This window comes from Toxorhynchites rutilus, chromosome 1 (genome assembly GCF_029784135.1).
Source record: "Toxorhynchites rutilus septentrionalis strain SRP chromosome 1, ASM2978413v1, whole genome shotgun sequence".
In the NCBI taxonomy this organism is placed as follows: domain Eukaryota; kingdom Metazoa; phylum Arthropoda; class Insecta; order Diptera; family Culicidae; genus Toxorhynchites; species Toxorhynchites rutilus.
In genome coordinates, this window is record NC_073744.1 from 139,131,122 (window position 1) to 139,145,171 (window position 14,050).

The following is a 14,050-nucleotide window of genomic DNA, read 5'->3' on the forward strand; positions in this document are numbered from 1 at the left end:
CGTAGAGCGGAAGGTCGGAAGTGGTCGTCCGGTGACGATAATGACGAAGCAGAGGAAGACATCGTTAAAGAAGCTGTTTGACAACAAGGATGCAACCAGCCTGCGTGACGCCGGTCGGAAATATGGCTGCTCCCACGTATTGATCCATCGGACCCTCAAGATGGAAGGAATCGTCTGCAGGAAGAAGACGAGGTCGCCGGAGTACACGGAGGAGCAGATTGAGATGGTTAAATCACAGTGTCGGTGGATGACCAAAAAATACCGCGGGACGTCTTTCGTTCTGGACGACGAAAGCTATTTTCCGCTGTCCAAAACGCATATTCCAGGAAATGATAATTACTACTCCAGCGACAAGTCATCCACACCGCCTGAAGTAAAATACAAGTTCAAGCACAAGTTTGAAAAAAAGGTTATGTTATACATCGCCATTTCCGACCGGGGCATTTCAAAGCCTTGGTTTAAGCCGAGCGGTCTGGCAATCAACCAACAAATCTATCGAGAAGAGTGCCTCGATAAAATCCTGCTGCCGTTCCTAAACGAGCATCACGCGGATGGGAAGTACGTCTTCTGGCCGGACAAGGCGTCTTCCCATTACGCCAAGAAGACGCTGGCGTATCTTGAGGAGAAAAAGATACCGTTCGTGCCGAAAGATCGTAACCCAACAAACTTGCCCCAGTGCCGCCCAATAAACGATTTCTTTGGCTCAGTGCCCTAGTGTATAAAAACAATTGGAGGGCCAAGGACACGAAGCAACTGACTACAAGAATCCGGAATTGTATCCGGAAAATGGACGTAAGTGCCGTACAACGTTCTTATGAGAGCATCGCGACAAAGTTGCGTCGAACAACAGACCACGGCCCTTACTCAAACATTCACTGACATTTTTTTGAAGAAAATACATTATGTTATTAATAAAAAATACTGAAATCGATGAAAAAAAAATAAATTAATCATTTTTTATATATGTGGTTGAAAAAAATCTCATTTTTTATTTAACACCCGTTAATCATATAAAGCTTTGACATTGTATCCTTCGAATGAAGTGATTTTCATACCACTTCGTTCAGCCGCCAAAGAGTTATTAACATTTGAAACCTTGCACTCCAAGTCACGCTCTCGTTTCCGAAACTTTGAACTTACTCTCCGGTACAGAAATGAAAGACGTAGTCCTACGTCAAAAATCAATATATGTACCATTCAAAATAATAAAAAAAACAATCATACTAAAGAAGCATTATTTTGTAATGCTATTTTTGCTTAGATTTAGGATGGAATAAATATATATTTATGCAAAAAAAATGTATGGCATTTCTCAATAGGGTTATTTGATCCATAAACAATATTAATTGAACCAACATCGTCGAAATATCTATCAGATGTGAATTTTCCGTTAATAATGTTTGCGCTGCTGATACTCACATTTTCTGGTTGAACATCAGTTCCCGGTGCAGGTTCTGTCGGTCCATTGACTCCAGGCAGGGGTTGGTGATCTTTTTGGGCACGATAAGCCCCTGGGCATCGGTCATGGCCCCAGATGCTGCTGCGTGGTTAATCGGTGGCATCATTCTATCCGTTTCGGGTCCCAGCTGGTACGTTGCCGAGCTGATGGTTTGGTGATAAGAATCCTTTGAAAACGAGCTGTCGCCGCTTTCCGAGACGGCCTCCTCCGCGCTCACTGTGTCCGAGAATCTTCTCCGCTGGCCAACGCACTCCAGGTTGGCATCTGTTCGAGCGGCAGGGCGAAGCAAATAAACAAACAAACATTGATTAGATCACACCTTGTCAAGTTGTTTTCGCTGGATGAGTGTTACTCTAAATATGGGGCGAGCGGAGAGGGAGAGCTACTTGTCGAGCAGATATATGTAGCGATAAGGAGCGAACAACGAAACACAACCGTATTCGGTCGGACAGAGAGCACCAACTGTCTGACCACAAGCGATGTGGTTGATAAAAACGTGAGTGCCGATTGGCGCTTTTCGCGCCATGATATTCTAAGCTATTAGTAAGTATTTTTTTCAACTGCTTGTAAGCGAAACGTGATTATGAGAGGAGAATTATTTTTAACGATCATCGATGAGGTGCTGATAGCTGACTTACTAAACCGAAGGGTAGAGATGGACTCGAGTAAAATCGAATTTGTTCATGATAATCTACCTCTAGTTAGCAAGCTAATTATTATGATACTTCATTCAAACCTTGCTCGAAAAGTTTCATTTTTTCCCGTATGTTTTCGGTTGGTTTTAGCTGCGGTCGGTACATGTTCGAGTATAATTCCACAACTGTTATTCACACCATTCACGCCAAACGGCCATTTAATCGAAAACAATAACAGTACCAGTTACCGCTTTTGGTTGGGCGCAATTTGTTGACAAAACGAGAGAAAAAGTAAAGTGCTTAATATAGATTATCATGTTGCCATTCGGGAGCTTCATAATGTGATACACGTAGAAAAACCAAAAAAAAAAGAAAAGTTGTGTAATAATCAGTGAGTATGTTATTTACCTATAGCGCTGTAGAGAGTGGGTAGAGAGCGGGAAGATACAATAAAAGTCAGATTATTGCATGAATTGGTTCCACTTTCCTTCCAAACCGAGCAAACGCCAGACTGGAGGGCAGACGGTTGGGCCACGGTACCAGAGAGAACCGGGGAGGGGGGCCTCCAAAATTCGCTATACTTAATCACGTTCGTTCGACCCACCGGCCGCCACGTTGCCCGATCCCCTGATGTCTGGCATTGCTTTATAATTTACCATTATGAAGTTCGCGGAAAAAGTGCCTCCTCTTTTGTTCGTTTGTATTAACCCATTACTGGTGGTTTGGATTACCGCACAGCCCAGATCAATCACAAGCGGACGTCTGTGCGATGAATTGGATATAGGAGTTTCGATCTTTAGGTTTTTTTTTCTTTCGTGACAGAAGAAATTGAATGCTTGATCGAATTTAGATCAAATGGAAAACCTAAGCTATTCACCTACAAAATAAACTGATAAATTCTTCAAGATAAGTTCCAAGTTCGAAGTGTCCATTAAGCTATTCTGAAGCTTGAAATGTAGGAAAGCCGAAGCACTGAATAAGTATTTTTCGAATTGTCTTTGTATTTGTTTTTCTTCTTCTCACCAGACAGTGAGTGGATCTAATGAAAGGGAACTTCTTTATAATGTCGATATGATTTTAGTGCGTGCACCCGTGCACCCGTGGCCGAGCGGTTAGCGTCTCACATTATCATGCCGGGTGTTCGGGATCGATTCCCGTTCTGGCCGGGGGATTTATTGTCGAAGAAATTTCCTCCGACTTGCACTGTGGTCACGCGTATTCAAGAGCTTGTCCCTCGGAATACATTCAGGGCGTGTTATTTGGCTAAAGAATTCTCAACTAAGCATTCAGCCATTCCATGCCAAACCGATATTTTTTTTTGTAAAGGGGACCATTTCTATTCTAGGGTGATTCGTAAAATCCATTTTTTCGCATTTTGGCCAAAAATGACTTTTTCCAAAAATTCATAACTTTCGAACCACTGGACCAATTTAGATGTTCGACATATCAAATTAAAGCCAAATAGCTGGCCTTTCTTGGAAAAATACTACAGTTACAGAAAATTTGAATTATGTTTTCGTTATTATTGATTGTATTTGCTTTTTATAGTTTTCATGGTCTCAGGACCAAAGGTGCTATATTTTTTGATATTTTTTCTGGAAAGCTGAGAATTTTTCACATAACATATGTCGAAACCAGGAAGGCGTTTTTTTCGTTTTTGAGTTATGATTTTTCAAAGTTAACCGATGGTCCGAAAAATCATTTTTCCCTTTTTTCCCAAAAAATGACTTTTTCTATAAATTTATTACTTTTGAAGTACTGGACCGATTCAGATGATCGATATATCAAATTAAAACCTACTAGCTAGAATTTTTTGAAAAAATAACACATTTGTCAATTTGTTGGATTATAGTCACATACATCCAGTCTAGCCGCATAGAAATATTGAACGAAAACTGATAACATGTTAACTTTGAAAAATCATAACATAAAAACGAAAAATAACACCTCTCTGGTATTTGGATATATCATGTGAAAAAACCTCAGCTTTCAGTAAAAAATATGAAAAAATATGGCGCCCTTGGTCCCGAAACGATGTAAGCTATAAAAAACAAATATAATCAATAATTACGAAAACAAAATCCATTTTAATTCAGAGTGTAATATTTTTTCAAACAAGACTAGCTCATTGGCTTTCATTTGATATGTTGATCATTTGAATCGGTCGAGTAGATCAAAAGTTATGATTTTTTGTAGTGGAAAAAATGGGGAAAAATGATTTTTCGGACCATCGGTTATCTTTTAAAAATCATAACTTAAAAACGAAAAAAACGCCTCCCTGGTTTCGACATATGTTATGTGAAAAATTCTCAAAAATTCTTTCCAGCAAAAATATAAAAAAATATAGCACCTTTGGTCCCGAGACCTTGAAAACTATAAAAAACACAATAAAAAAAAACGAAGATCTTATAATGTTGTATCGAACAACAATTCTCTCAGTGATGGAGTATGGCAGTTTCTGTTTTCAATCAGCTGCCAAAACACACCTCATTAAACTCGAGCGAATTCAGTATCTTTGTCTCCGTATTGCGTTGGGATGTATGCCCTCAACGCATACCATGAGTCTCGAGGTTTTGGCAGGCGTACTCCCACTAAAAGATCGCTTCAAATTATTATCTCTTCATCCGGTGTAAGGTCATGAACCCATTGGTGATCGGAAATTTTGAGCAGCTGATCGAGTTAAATTTTCACTCTGGATCCATGAGTTCATATCATGAATTCATCACCATGCAGGTTGATCCTTCTTCGTATATTCCCAACCGTGTTTGTTTTTCTGACTACATCAATTCCTCTGTACATTTTGATCTGTCCATGAAGCAGGATATCCATGGATATTCAGATTATCAACGATCGAGGATCGCTCCAACGATCTTCGATTCAAAGTATGGGGGTATCAATTGTGATAATATGTACTTTACTGATGGGTCCTCTATGAATGAGTCCACAGGATTTGGAGTGTTCAACGAAATTTTTAGCACCTCCCACAGTCTTCAGAATCCTTGCTCAGTATATATTGCTGAATTGGCAGCGATATACTGGGCGCTGGACAGCGTCGCCTTACGACCTGTTGAACACTATTACATTGTAACGGATTTTCTTAGCTCTGTCGAAGCTATCCGTTCAGTGAGGCCGGAAAAGCACTCGCCGTACTTCCTTGAGAGAATACGATAAATTTTGAGTGCTTTATCCAGACGCTGTTAAGTCATTACCTTTGTCTGGGTCCCTTCTCATTGCTCAATTCCGGGTAATGAGAGGGCTGACTCATTAGCAAAGGTAGGTGCGATTGAAGGCGACATTTATCAGCGTCAAATCGCCTTCAATGAATTTTATTCTTTAATCCGTAAAAATATCATCGCTAACTGGCAACGCAAATGGAACGAAGATGAATTGGGCCGGTGGTTTCACTCGATTATCCCTAAGGTTAGCCTCAAACCGTGGTTCAAAAGTCTAGACTTGAGTCGGGACTTTATTCGCACCTTCTCCCGACTCATGTCCAATCACTGTTCGTTAGATGCGCTTCTCTTTCGTTTCAATCTTGCCAGCAACAATCTCTGCGTCTGTGGTCAAGGTTATCACGACATCGAGCATGTTGTTTGGTCGTGCGAGGTGTATCTTGTCGCCAGATCGAATTTAGAAAACTCCCTTCGGGCCCGAGGAAGACAGCCCAATGTGCCGGTGAGAGATGTGTTGGCTCGGTTAGACCTTGTTAGACCTTGATTACATGACCTAAATATATGTTTTCCTTAAAGCTATCGATCTTCGTGTGTGATTGTCCCTATGTACTTATACCCTCCTTTTCATCCATTGCGAGCGATTGGCCCCCTTGGTATAAACAGTAAAATAAGTTGAAATGTAAATATACAATAGATATACGAATAGATTTAAGAATTGAGTGTGATCATCAACATTGTAACAATTCCCTTATATCCCATCCCTTTCCTGAAAGAATATGTCACCCTTCTAAACTCGAGTGAACCGCGAGTAATCGGTTTTCCATCTTACTAACCATAGTGTTAGGAAAATTGTATATGTATAGTTTTAAAAAATATATTTAAGAATTCGGCTCCTTTAAACTAATGTAACTGAGCCTGTAAAAATTAACGATTTATGAAAAAAAACATAATTCAAATTTTCTGTAACTGTAGCATTTTTCCAAGAAATTATTTAGCTTTAATTTGATATATCGAACATCTAAATTGGACCAGTGGTTCGAAAGTTATGAATTTTTGAAAAAAAAAATTGATTGGCAAAAATGCGAAAAAATTGATTTTTCGGACCACCCTAGAATGAAAATGGTCACCCTAACAAAAAAATAAAAAAATACAGGTCTAATAATTTGCGATGAAGAACAAAACTACCACTTCTGACGAAAATCTTAGAACCACTATATCGGTTTGGCATGGAATGGCTGTATTATCAAATGACGCTAGTTAATGAATACGTTGAGACGGCAAAAGTTCTACAGGGAACGTTAACGCCATTCAAGAAGAAGAAGATGGTCTCAGAAATTCGACAGAAAACCATCTACCAGAAAAATGCTTCGATTTTGCTTTGGTAATGTAAATTAGGGTGGCAGCGAAAATGGTCATGTGAAATTTCAAAATCCGACCATGTACATTTTGTTTATTGGCCCAAAACAATGACCTGTGCAAAATTTCCGCTCAATCGGACATGATTTAGGGGTGCCTCAAAGCTCTCAAAATTTTGATTTTTTTATCCTCTAAAATCTTCCAAGGGGGAGCAAAGGAAATTTGGAAAATCGATTTTTTTTCGATGCCAAATGACTTAAAAATGCATAAAACGACGAGATCTGGTGTTATCTCGGAAAAATAAAATTGCCGAAAATCGACTTTTTTGGACATAGCCTGAGTGGCCAAAAAATCAAAATTTTGAGGAACCCCTAAATCGTGTCCGATTGAGCTGAAATTTTGCACAGGTCATTTTTGGACCAGAAAACAAAATGTACATGGTCGGTTCTTTAAATTCGATAATTTTTTTCCATACCTTCATTGCCTATCAGGCTAAGTGCCAAAATCGATTTTCGGCCAAAACTTTTTTTTCAAGGTGACACCAGAATTCGATTCATGCATTTTTAAGTCTTTTGGCATCAAAAAAAAAAGTTCGATTTTCCAAACTTCCTTTCGATTTTTGAAGATCAAAGAATCAAAACTCCGAGCGCTCTGAAGCAAAACATGTCCGATTGAGCTGATACTTTGCAACGGTAATTTTTTTTGGGTCAATTAACAAAATTTTTGAAATTTGGCATGACCGTTTTCGCTGCCACCCTAATGTTGACTTATCGAAAAATTTGGACCCGCATTTTGTTTTGTTAGGCAAGTCTGAGAACCCTTGTGGAAAATAGAATCGAAGTGACTTAAAATGCATTAAACAAAAGATTTGGCCGAAATCGACCTTTTGCGACTTAGCCTGAGAGGCAATGAAGGTATGGAAAAAAAATTTAAATTTAAAGAACCGACCATGTGCATTTTGTTCATTGGTTCAAAAAAAAATGATCTGTGCAAAGTTTCAGCTCAATCGCACATGATTTAGGGGTGCCTCAAAGCACTCAAAGTTTTGATTTTTTCATCCTCGAAAATCTTCCAAGGGAGGAGTGAAGGAAATTTAGAAAATCGATTTTTTTTTCGATGCCAAATGACTTAAAAATGCATAAAACGTCGAGATCTGGTGTTATAACGAAAAAATAAATTTTGGCCGAAAATCGACTTTTTGGGACTTAATTTTTATTGGACCGATTCTGTTTAACAACATATCAAATTGAGGCCAATGAAATAATTTTCATTGAAACAAATTACACTTGCAAAAAATTGGATTTCATTTCCATGATAATTGATTGTATTTTTTTTTTATATAATTTACATGGTTTCGGGACCAAAGGCGCTATTTTTTTACATTTTTTAAATATTTTTATTGAAAGCTGAGAATTTTTTACATAACATATCCAGATATCAAATGGTGCATTTGTTCATTATTGATGTTTGGTTTAAAATTACTATAGAATAACAATAGAATAATAAGCTCTAAAAATCAATAACTAATTTCTCTCTAAGAAATACTGCTGCCAAAATGTGTACGGAATTTGAAGCAAAAGTGATTGGATTTCAAATCACGGCACAATGAAGCTATTTACTAATTTCTAGCAAATATAACATGATTTTGTGGAATTCTGTCATTCATAACTTACATGAATGCTATATTAACGGTAATTTTTCATGTCATATGTTATTATGTCAATATTTTTTAGTAGTTGAAACGCTTTAGTTTCCGGATTTCGATGCATTAAGATGCATTAATTCATTGCACAGTCCCATATTCGTACTGAATGAGCAACTGGGAAAGCACAGATTACTTGTGCTCGACCAATCAGAACCAGGTTTTTCGTGCAGATAATGATCGAAATTTTACAATTGTTCGATATTCAGCTTGATAAAGTATATAATTAAATAAAATATATATTCCTTCAATGTAATAAATTGTTGGGAAGTGCCTAAATCGATCGATGTAAATATTTTGTAAATCCATCAGAAAATGAATGAACAATAAGTAATTTGAAATTGGATAATTTCCACGATGCGACCGATGTTCTGTTTTTCAATTTGAACCCCAATACGGTGATAGACATTCGTTTAGCCGCACTTGAAAAAAAAAACTTGAAACACTTGCAAAACAACTAGGAATGTTCTTTTTATTGGGATACTGATGTGCTGTAGTAATACTATATTTAAGTCACTTTTATTGAAAGGACGTGCGTCACAATCACACACACAAAGCGGCATCGTTGGATATAAACATTCAAACGTCGTTTTTTCCCGAGACACGTTTAGCCGCAGGGCATGAAAATCAGGTTTTCGCATAATCACCAAGCCTTTATCTGTGTTTTTTGAAAAAAATATTTGGGAATGTTCAATTTACAAGATAAATATTAGATGTGCAACGTAAGAAGTTTCGATCTACGGCCTAATATGTTTCGCTATAGCGGCAAACTATTTTTTTTCGGTGTCTATATATCTACATGCAAACTCTTTTATATTTCCTCTTGTTTACAAGCTTTATCCGGTGTGTGGTTTAAACTTGTCTGTGGATGTTTTACTTGGAAACATAGGAAACGATTAGAGACATTTATGTATGTATGTATGCACAAATTTTAAACGTACAGCCCCGCGCTGACAACCGTTTGACATAGCTGTCAACCAAAGCTTCATATCGTTAGTTGAATGTCTGCCATTTTACAATATGGATCGTTTTAGCATCGCACAACGTGTTAATTTTGTTAAATTATACTATGAAAATGATGAAAAACCGGCAAATGTTTTTCGAGCATTACGGACGGATTTTGGTCGCCATGGACGGCCTACAGAGCCCACAATCGCTAATGTAGTGCGTAAATTCGACTGGATCCGTAGCGGATATTGTGAAACCTGTGCATCATCGTAATGTGCATTCGGCCGAAAATATTGCTGCTGTTGCTGCCAGTTTGGAGGATGACCCGAATGTTTCGATTCCACGGCGTGCTCAGCAATTGGGCTTGTCAAACACATCATTGTGGCGAATTTTGCATTTGGACTTGCACCTACATCCAGATAAAATCCAACTGGTACAAAAATTAGAGCATGGTGACCATGGAATGCGTCGGGCATACGTCGATTGGGTGAACGAACAACAGCAGCAAAATGCTGAATTTTCGCATCACATTTTCTTCAGCTATGAGGCACATTTCGAGCTCGGTGGCTATGTGAACACCCAAAATTTCCGTATATGGGGCTCAGAAAATCCACACGTGATTGTTGAGAGGCCATTGCATCCGCCAAAAGTCACTGTTTGGTGCGCATTATGGTCTGGTGGAGTCATCGGGCCGTATTTCTTTGAAAATGAGGACGGCGAGACGGTAACTGTGAATAGTGAGCGCTATGGAAGCATGTTAACCGATTTTTTTTGCCACAAATTGAAGATATGGATACGGATGACATGGGGTTTCAGCAGGACGGCGCCACGTGCCACACAACACGACCGAACATGGCCATATTGCGAACGAAATTTGAGGGACGCATAATTTCGCGTTTTGGTGATGCCAATTGGCCGTCCAGATCATGCGATTTGAAGCCGCTAGACTTCTTTTGTGGGGTTATGCGAAAGACCGTGTCTATGCAAATTCTCCGCAAAGTCTTGAACATTTGAAAGACAACATTCGTGAAGTTATGACCGAGATACCGCCCCATATGTGCCGAAAAGTCATCGAAAATTACCTGTTCCTGATCAAGGTGTGCGAGGAAGCCCTAGGTGGACATTTGAATGATGTTGTATTTCACACATAATGACATAAACCAAACTTTAATTTGAAATAAAAGTTTCATCGAAATTCGAATTCTAAGTGTGTTTTATTTCAATTTACTTTCGGAATTTAAAATTGGTAAACCCTGTACTTGTTATGTAGGTATTTTTGATTTAAACGAAAATATTTTTTTAAAAGCTTGAATGATGAACCATGTTACATATTTAACAAATTTGGAACCGATTGATTCCTTATATGGCTTTTCGCTTTGCGGCCAGATTTCGTGGAACCTATCTAGGCCGTAAAGCGAGATATGGGTGTATATGAATATTATTCGCTCTCTGCCTTCGCGTACATGTCGATCATCAGTATCAAATATGTGGTAATCGGTATTTTAGGGGTATCGTATACATATTACGACCTATTCTCATGCCTCCAAGTTATTTTATTCAATTCGTTTGCTTATCACTTCGGATATTATTTTATTGGGTATGCAACTTAATTCGTTCCGTTTCCATAATGGTTCAAGGTGACATGGATAGTTGAATAGATATATTTTGTAGGGAATGGTTTGGATGATTCAAAAATGATGATTTTAGTGTTAAAGACAAAAAGCATCCGGGTCAACCGAAAAAGTTGGTCAACCGACCAATGGAGACTTCTATAGGCAACAGCCAGATAATGCGATCAGACACGATTCGATAATATTCGATCATGCCAACGCTCGGCCTCATGTTGTTGTTTCAGTTGAAAACCATTGAATGGAAAATTCTGGTTCAACCGCCTAATAGCCCAAACTTTGTCTCTTCCGACTACCATTTGTTTCGATCTATGTCTGATGTCTGTCTTTGAGTGGACTACGCTTCACTTCAGAACAGGGTATCAAAAGTTAGCTGGATTCATTCTTAGCCTCAAAAGATTAATTATTTTATAGCACCGTAGATGTCGGTATTACACCTTCGTCAACGCGGAAAAATTTATCTTTTTTCTCTATTATAAAGGCTGTAGACCACTAATTTCATGCGCTCCTAGCCTTGAAAAAGGACAGTTAGAAAAGCAATTTTGAATGGTTCTCGGATTGAATCCATAATCGTTCGCTTAGATAGTGAATTTTGCTCTTTTTGCTTCGTCATTTCACATTGATTTTTTGTAGCTACATTTAACCCGCTGTGGACGATAGGTATTGGAGCGCACCTGAAAAAAATATATTTAGACAAGCGTCCTCAAAGGGTTAATACTGTATTAACATTGCTTTTTTTTTGGAAATTGTAATTTTCGGTAATGAATGTTTTTGGATAATTGCGATTCGTGTCATAGAATACATATCTATAAATTATAATGTACATTCGGTTAACATTCACGATGAAGTAATGAATGCTGTTTCATGGAATTGAAAAATTGGTGGGGTTTACGCGTAGTCTCAAAGATTGTTCGAGTCACACTTTCCACGGATGAAGACACTTCAGCTCAATGTTGCTTCATGTAATTTTAACAAATTATAGCCCTTGATGAACGCGCTTAAGTACCACGAATCTCGTTACATCACACCGTGAATAATGAAAACATGAGCTGCCACTATTTAACAAGCAGCAACATCGACACCGAGCACCGCAACATTACAATAATAAAACAAACGTCATTTCCAATGTGCGTTTCGTCTTCGCATCGACTTTCATTCACAGGGGACAACTCCAGCACTAGAAAATGTGGTTACCCGCCGACCACAGGTGTGACAGCATCTAGTGGCCACGAACATAACCAGAAGGCCAACGCTGCCTGCAACCACCGCAAACCGTAAACGAGACTTTCCACTTCCATTTCCGCATGCAGCTCAGAGAGTTCGGCTCGGCGTCAATACGCGCGGCGTTGTTCAATTCGACCCGCCGCCACTGTATTTATGCTATGTGGTAATTACTCTGTCTGTGGCAACACGATGGCAATTTATGCGCTTGAGTACTCTTCTCTCGTCCCACACTCACACTTACATACATACATACGAGCAGCTGGTTTATGAATCAGATCAAGCGATTAGCCGCTGTCGTTCGGAACATATTAAAAAACATACTTTCTTCTACGGCTGTCATTTTGAAAACAACCGGACAATAATCGTGCCATTAGAGGATGGTAATTTTAATTCGCGTGGACACTCGTACAGCGGTTACGGCAAGACACGGTGGAATTACTATCCACCATGAAACACCGAAAACACCAAACGTGACTTGTTGAGCCCTCCCAGTCTGAAGCACTTCAATTTCCAGATGAACGGAAATCGGATAAAAATTGACAGAAATTGAATTCTGTCTACCACCGAGGAATAATCCTCGCGGAGTGGGCAAGACGGAAACAGATCGATAGATAATGAAATGGGTGTGAAATGCTTTCCCACGAGGCTGCATCGCAAAATAAGGACCACCCAGTCTAGTCAAAAAGATTGGTGGTGGTGTTTTGATTTGAATTTCATGAGCAAAACTCTCTGTATCATACTAGATTTCTATAGCATTTCCAAAGATCATAAATTAGAGAATCTTGACGTTTTCCAAAAGAGCAAACATGCAGCTCAATTTCGAAATGTTCTTACGCGCATGTTAGATACGCTTGCATCATATTCGTTCAAGTGTCAAATAACACTCCCTATGAACTTTTATTTGGTGTCAAAGCTAAATTACCTCAAGAAACATTTACTAATGGCATTGAACCTGTTTACAATTTTGATCTCTATAGTAATGAAATAAAGTATAAATTTCAGAAAGCCCACGAAATAGTTAAACAAAAATTATCAGAACAAAAACAGTTACGAAAAGAATTAGCTGATAGATCAGCAAATCCAATAAACTTAAGTATAGGAGATTTGGTGTATCTAAAAAACGAAAATAGAAAAAACTAGATTCCTTTTATAGAGGACCATTCAAAATCAAAAACATTCATGAACCAAATTGTGAAATAATTAATTTGCAACCCAATCAACCATTATTAGTACATAAAAATAGATTAATTAGAGTTTAAGATGTGTTACAAATACCGAGCCTAATCTCAAAAAAAAAAAAAAAATGAGATAGGTTAAAATTTTTAGCATTTAGCATTTAGCATTTAGCTAAAAAGTGAGAAATTCGGTTAGAATTAAATTAAGTTTAATATTATTACTATATCTTTCCCACACGAGTAAGAAAAACCAAAAAAAATGTACGAATAAACATTATAACGAAGTTTTGGGACAACAAATTCCTTTTAACATTTTTTTGAATTATGTTGACAAAAGCTGAATGCTCCATTTCATTGCATCATTCACCCAAAGGGGGGTGGTGTAGCATACTAGGCTAGGCTGTCAGGCTAGCAACCCCGAAAGAAGTTTCGAATTGTTAGAAATGGAATAAAAATTTCTACTCAACTTTATTTGATAGCTTAGTCTCTTACTTAATCACTTTCTATAAATTTCAAACACTTGTGAAAAACATGTTACTACATGACATGGAATACTTATCCGATACGGAAAAGTTTTAGAGTGCATTATTCCACCTGAGAATCCATTACCATTTTCGCTTTCGCACCAACGGAACACGAAGCTCAATGCCGTCAACGCGAATTTCAGTTGGATCAACAAAGCCTGCTATTATGTCACTGTAGAACATATGGAAATTATTTTTTCTTAATTTTGCCATTTTCCTCCATTTT

The 14,050-nt window shown here is 38.2% G+C and overlaps 1 protein-coding gene across 5 annotated transcripts in view; it reads right to left on the reverse strand.

Annotated features, from left to right (window-relative positions):
- Positions 1-14,050, reverse strand: part of LOC129766399 (protein FAM107B) — a 205,480-nt gene that overhangs the window by 14,207 nt on the left and 177,223 nt on the right. For 2 of the 5 annotated variants that reach the window (XM_055766930.1, XM_055766925.1), the window contains 2 exons: positions 2,196-2,344; positions 1,420-1,723 (listed from right to left, as the gene is read on the reverse strand). In XM_055766930.1, coding sequence (XP_055622905.1) covers positions 1,420-1,723; positions 2,196-2,259 — 368 coding nt within the window. In that variant the 5' untranslated portion in view covers positions 2,260-2,344. Of the gene's footprint in view, positions 1-1,419; positions 1,724-1,811; positions 1,936-2,195; positions 2,345-14,050 lie in introns of those variants that run through there. The other 3 variants (XM_055766938.1, XM_055766935.1, XM_055766941.1) reach the window with 2 other exon arrangements.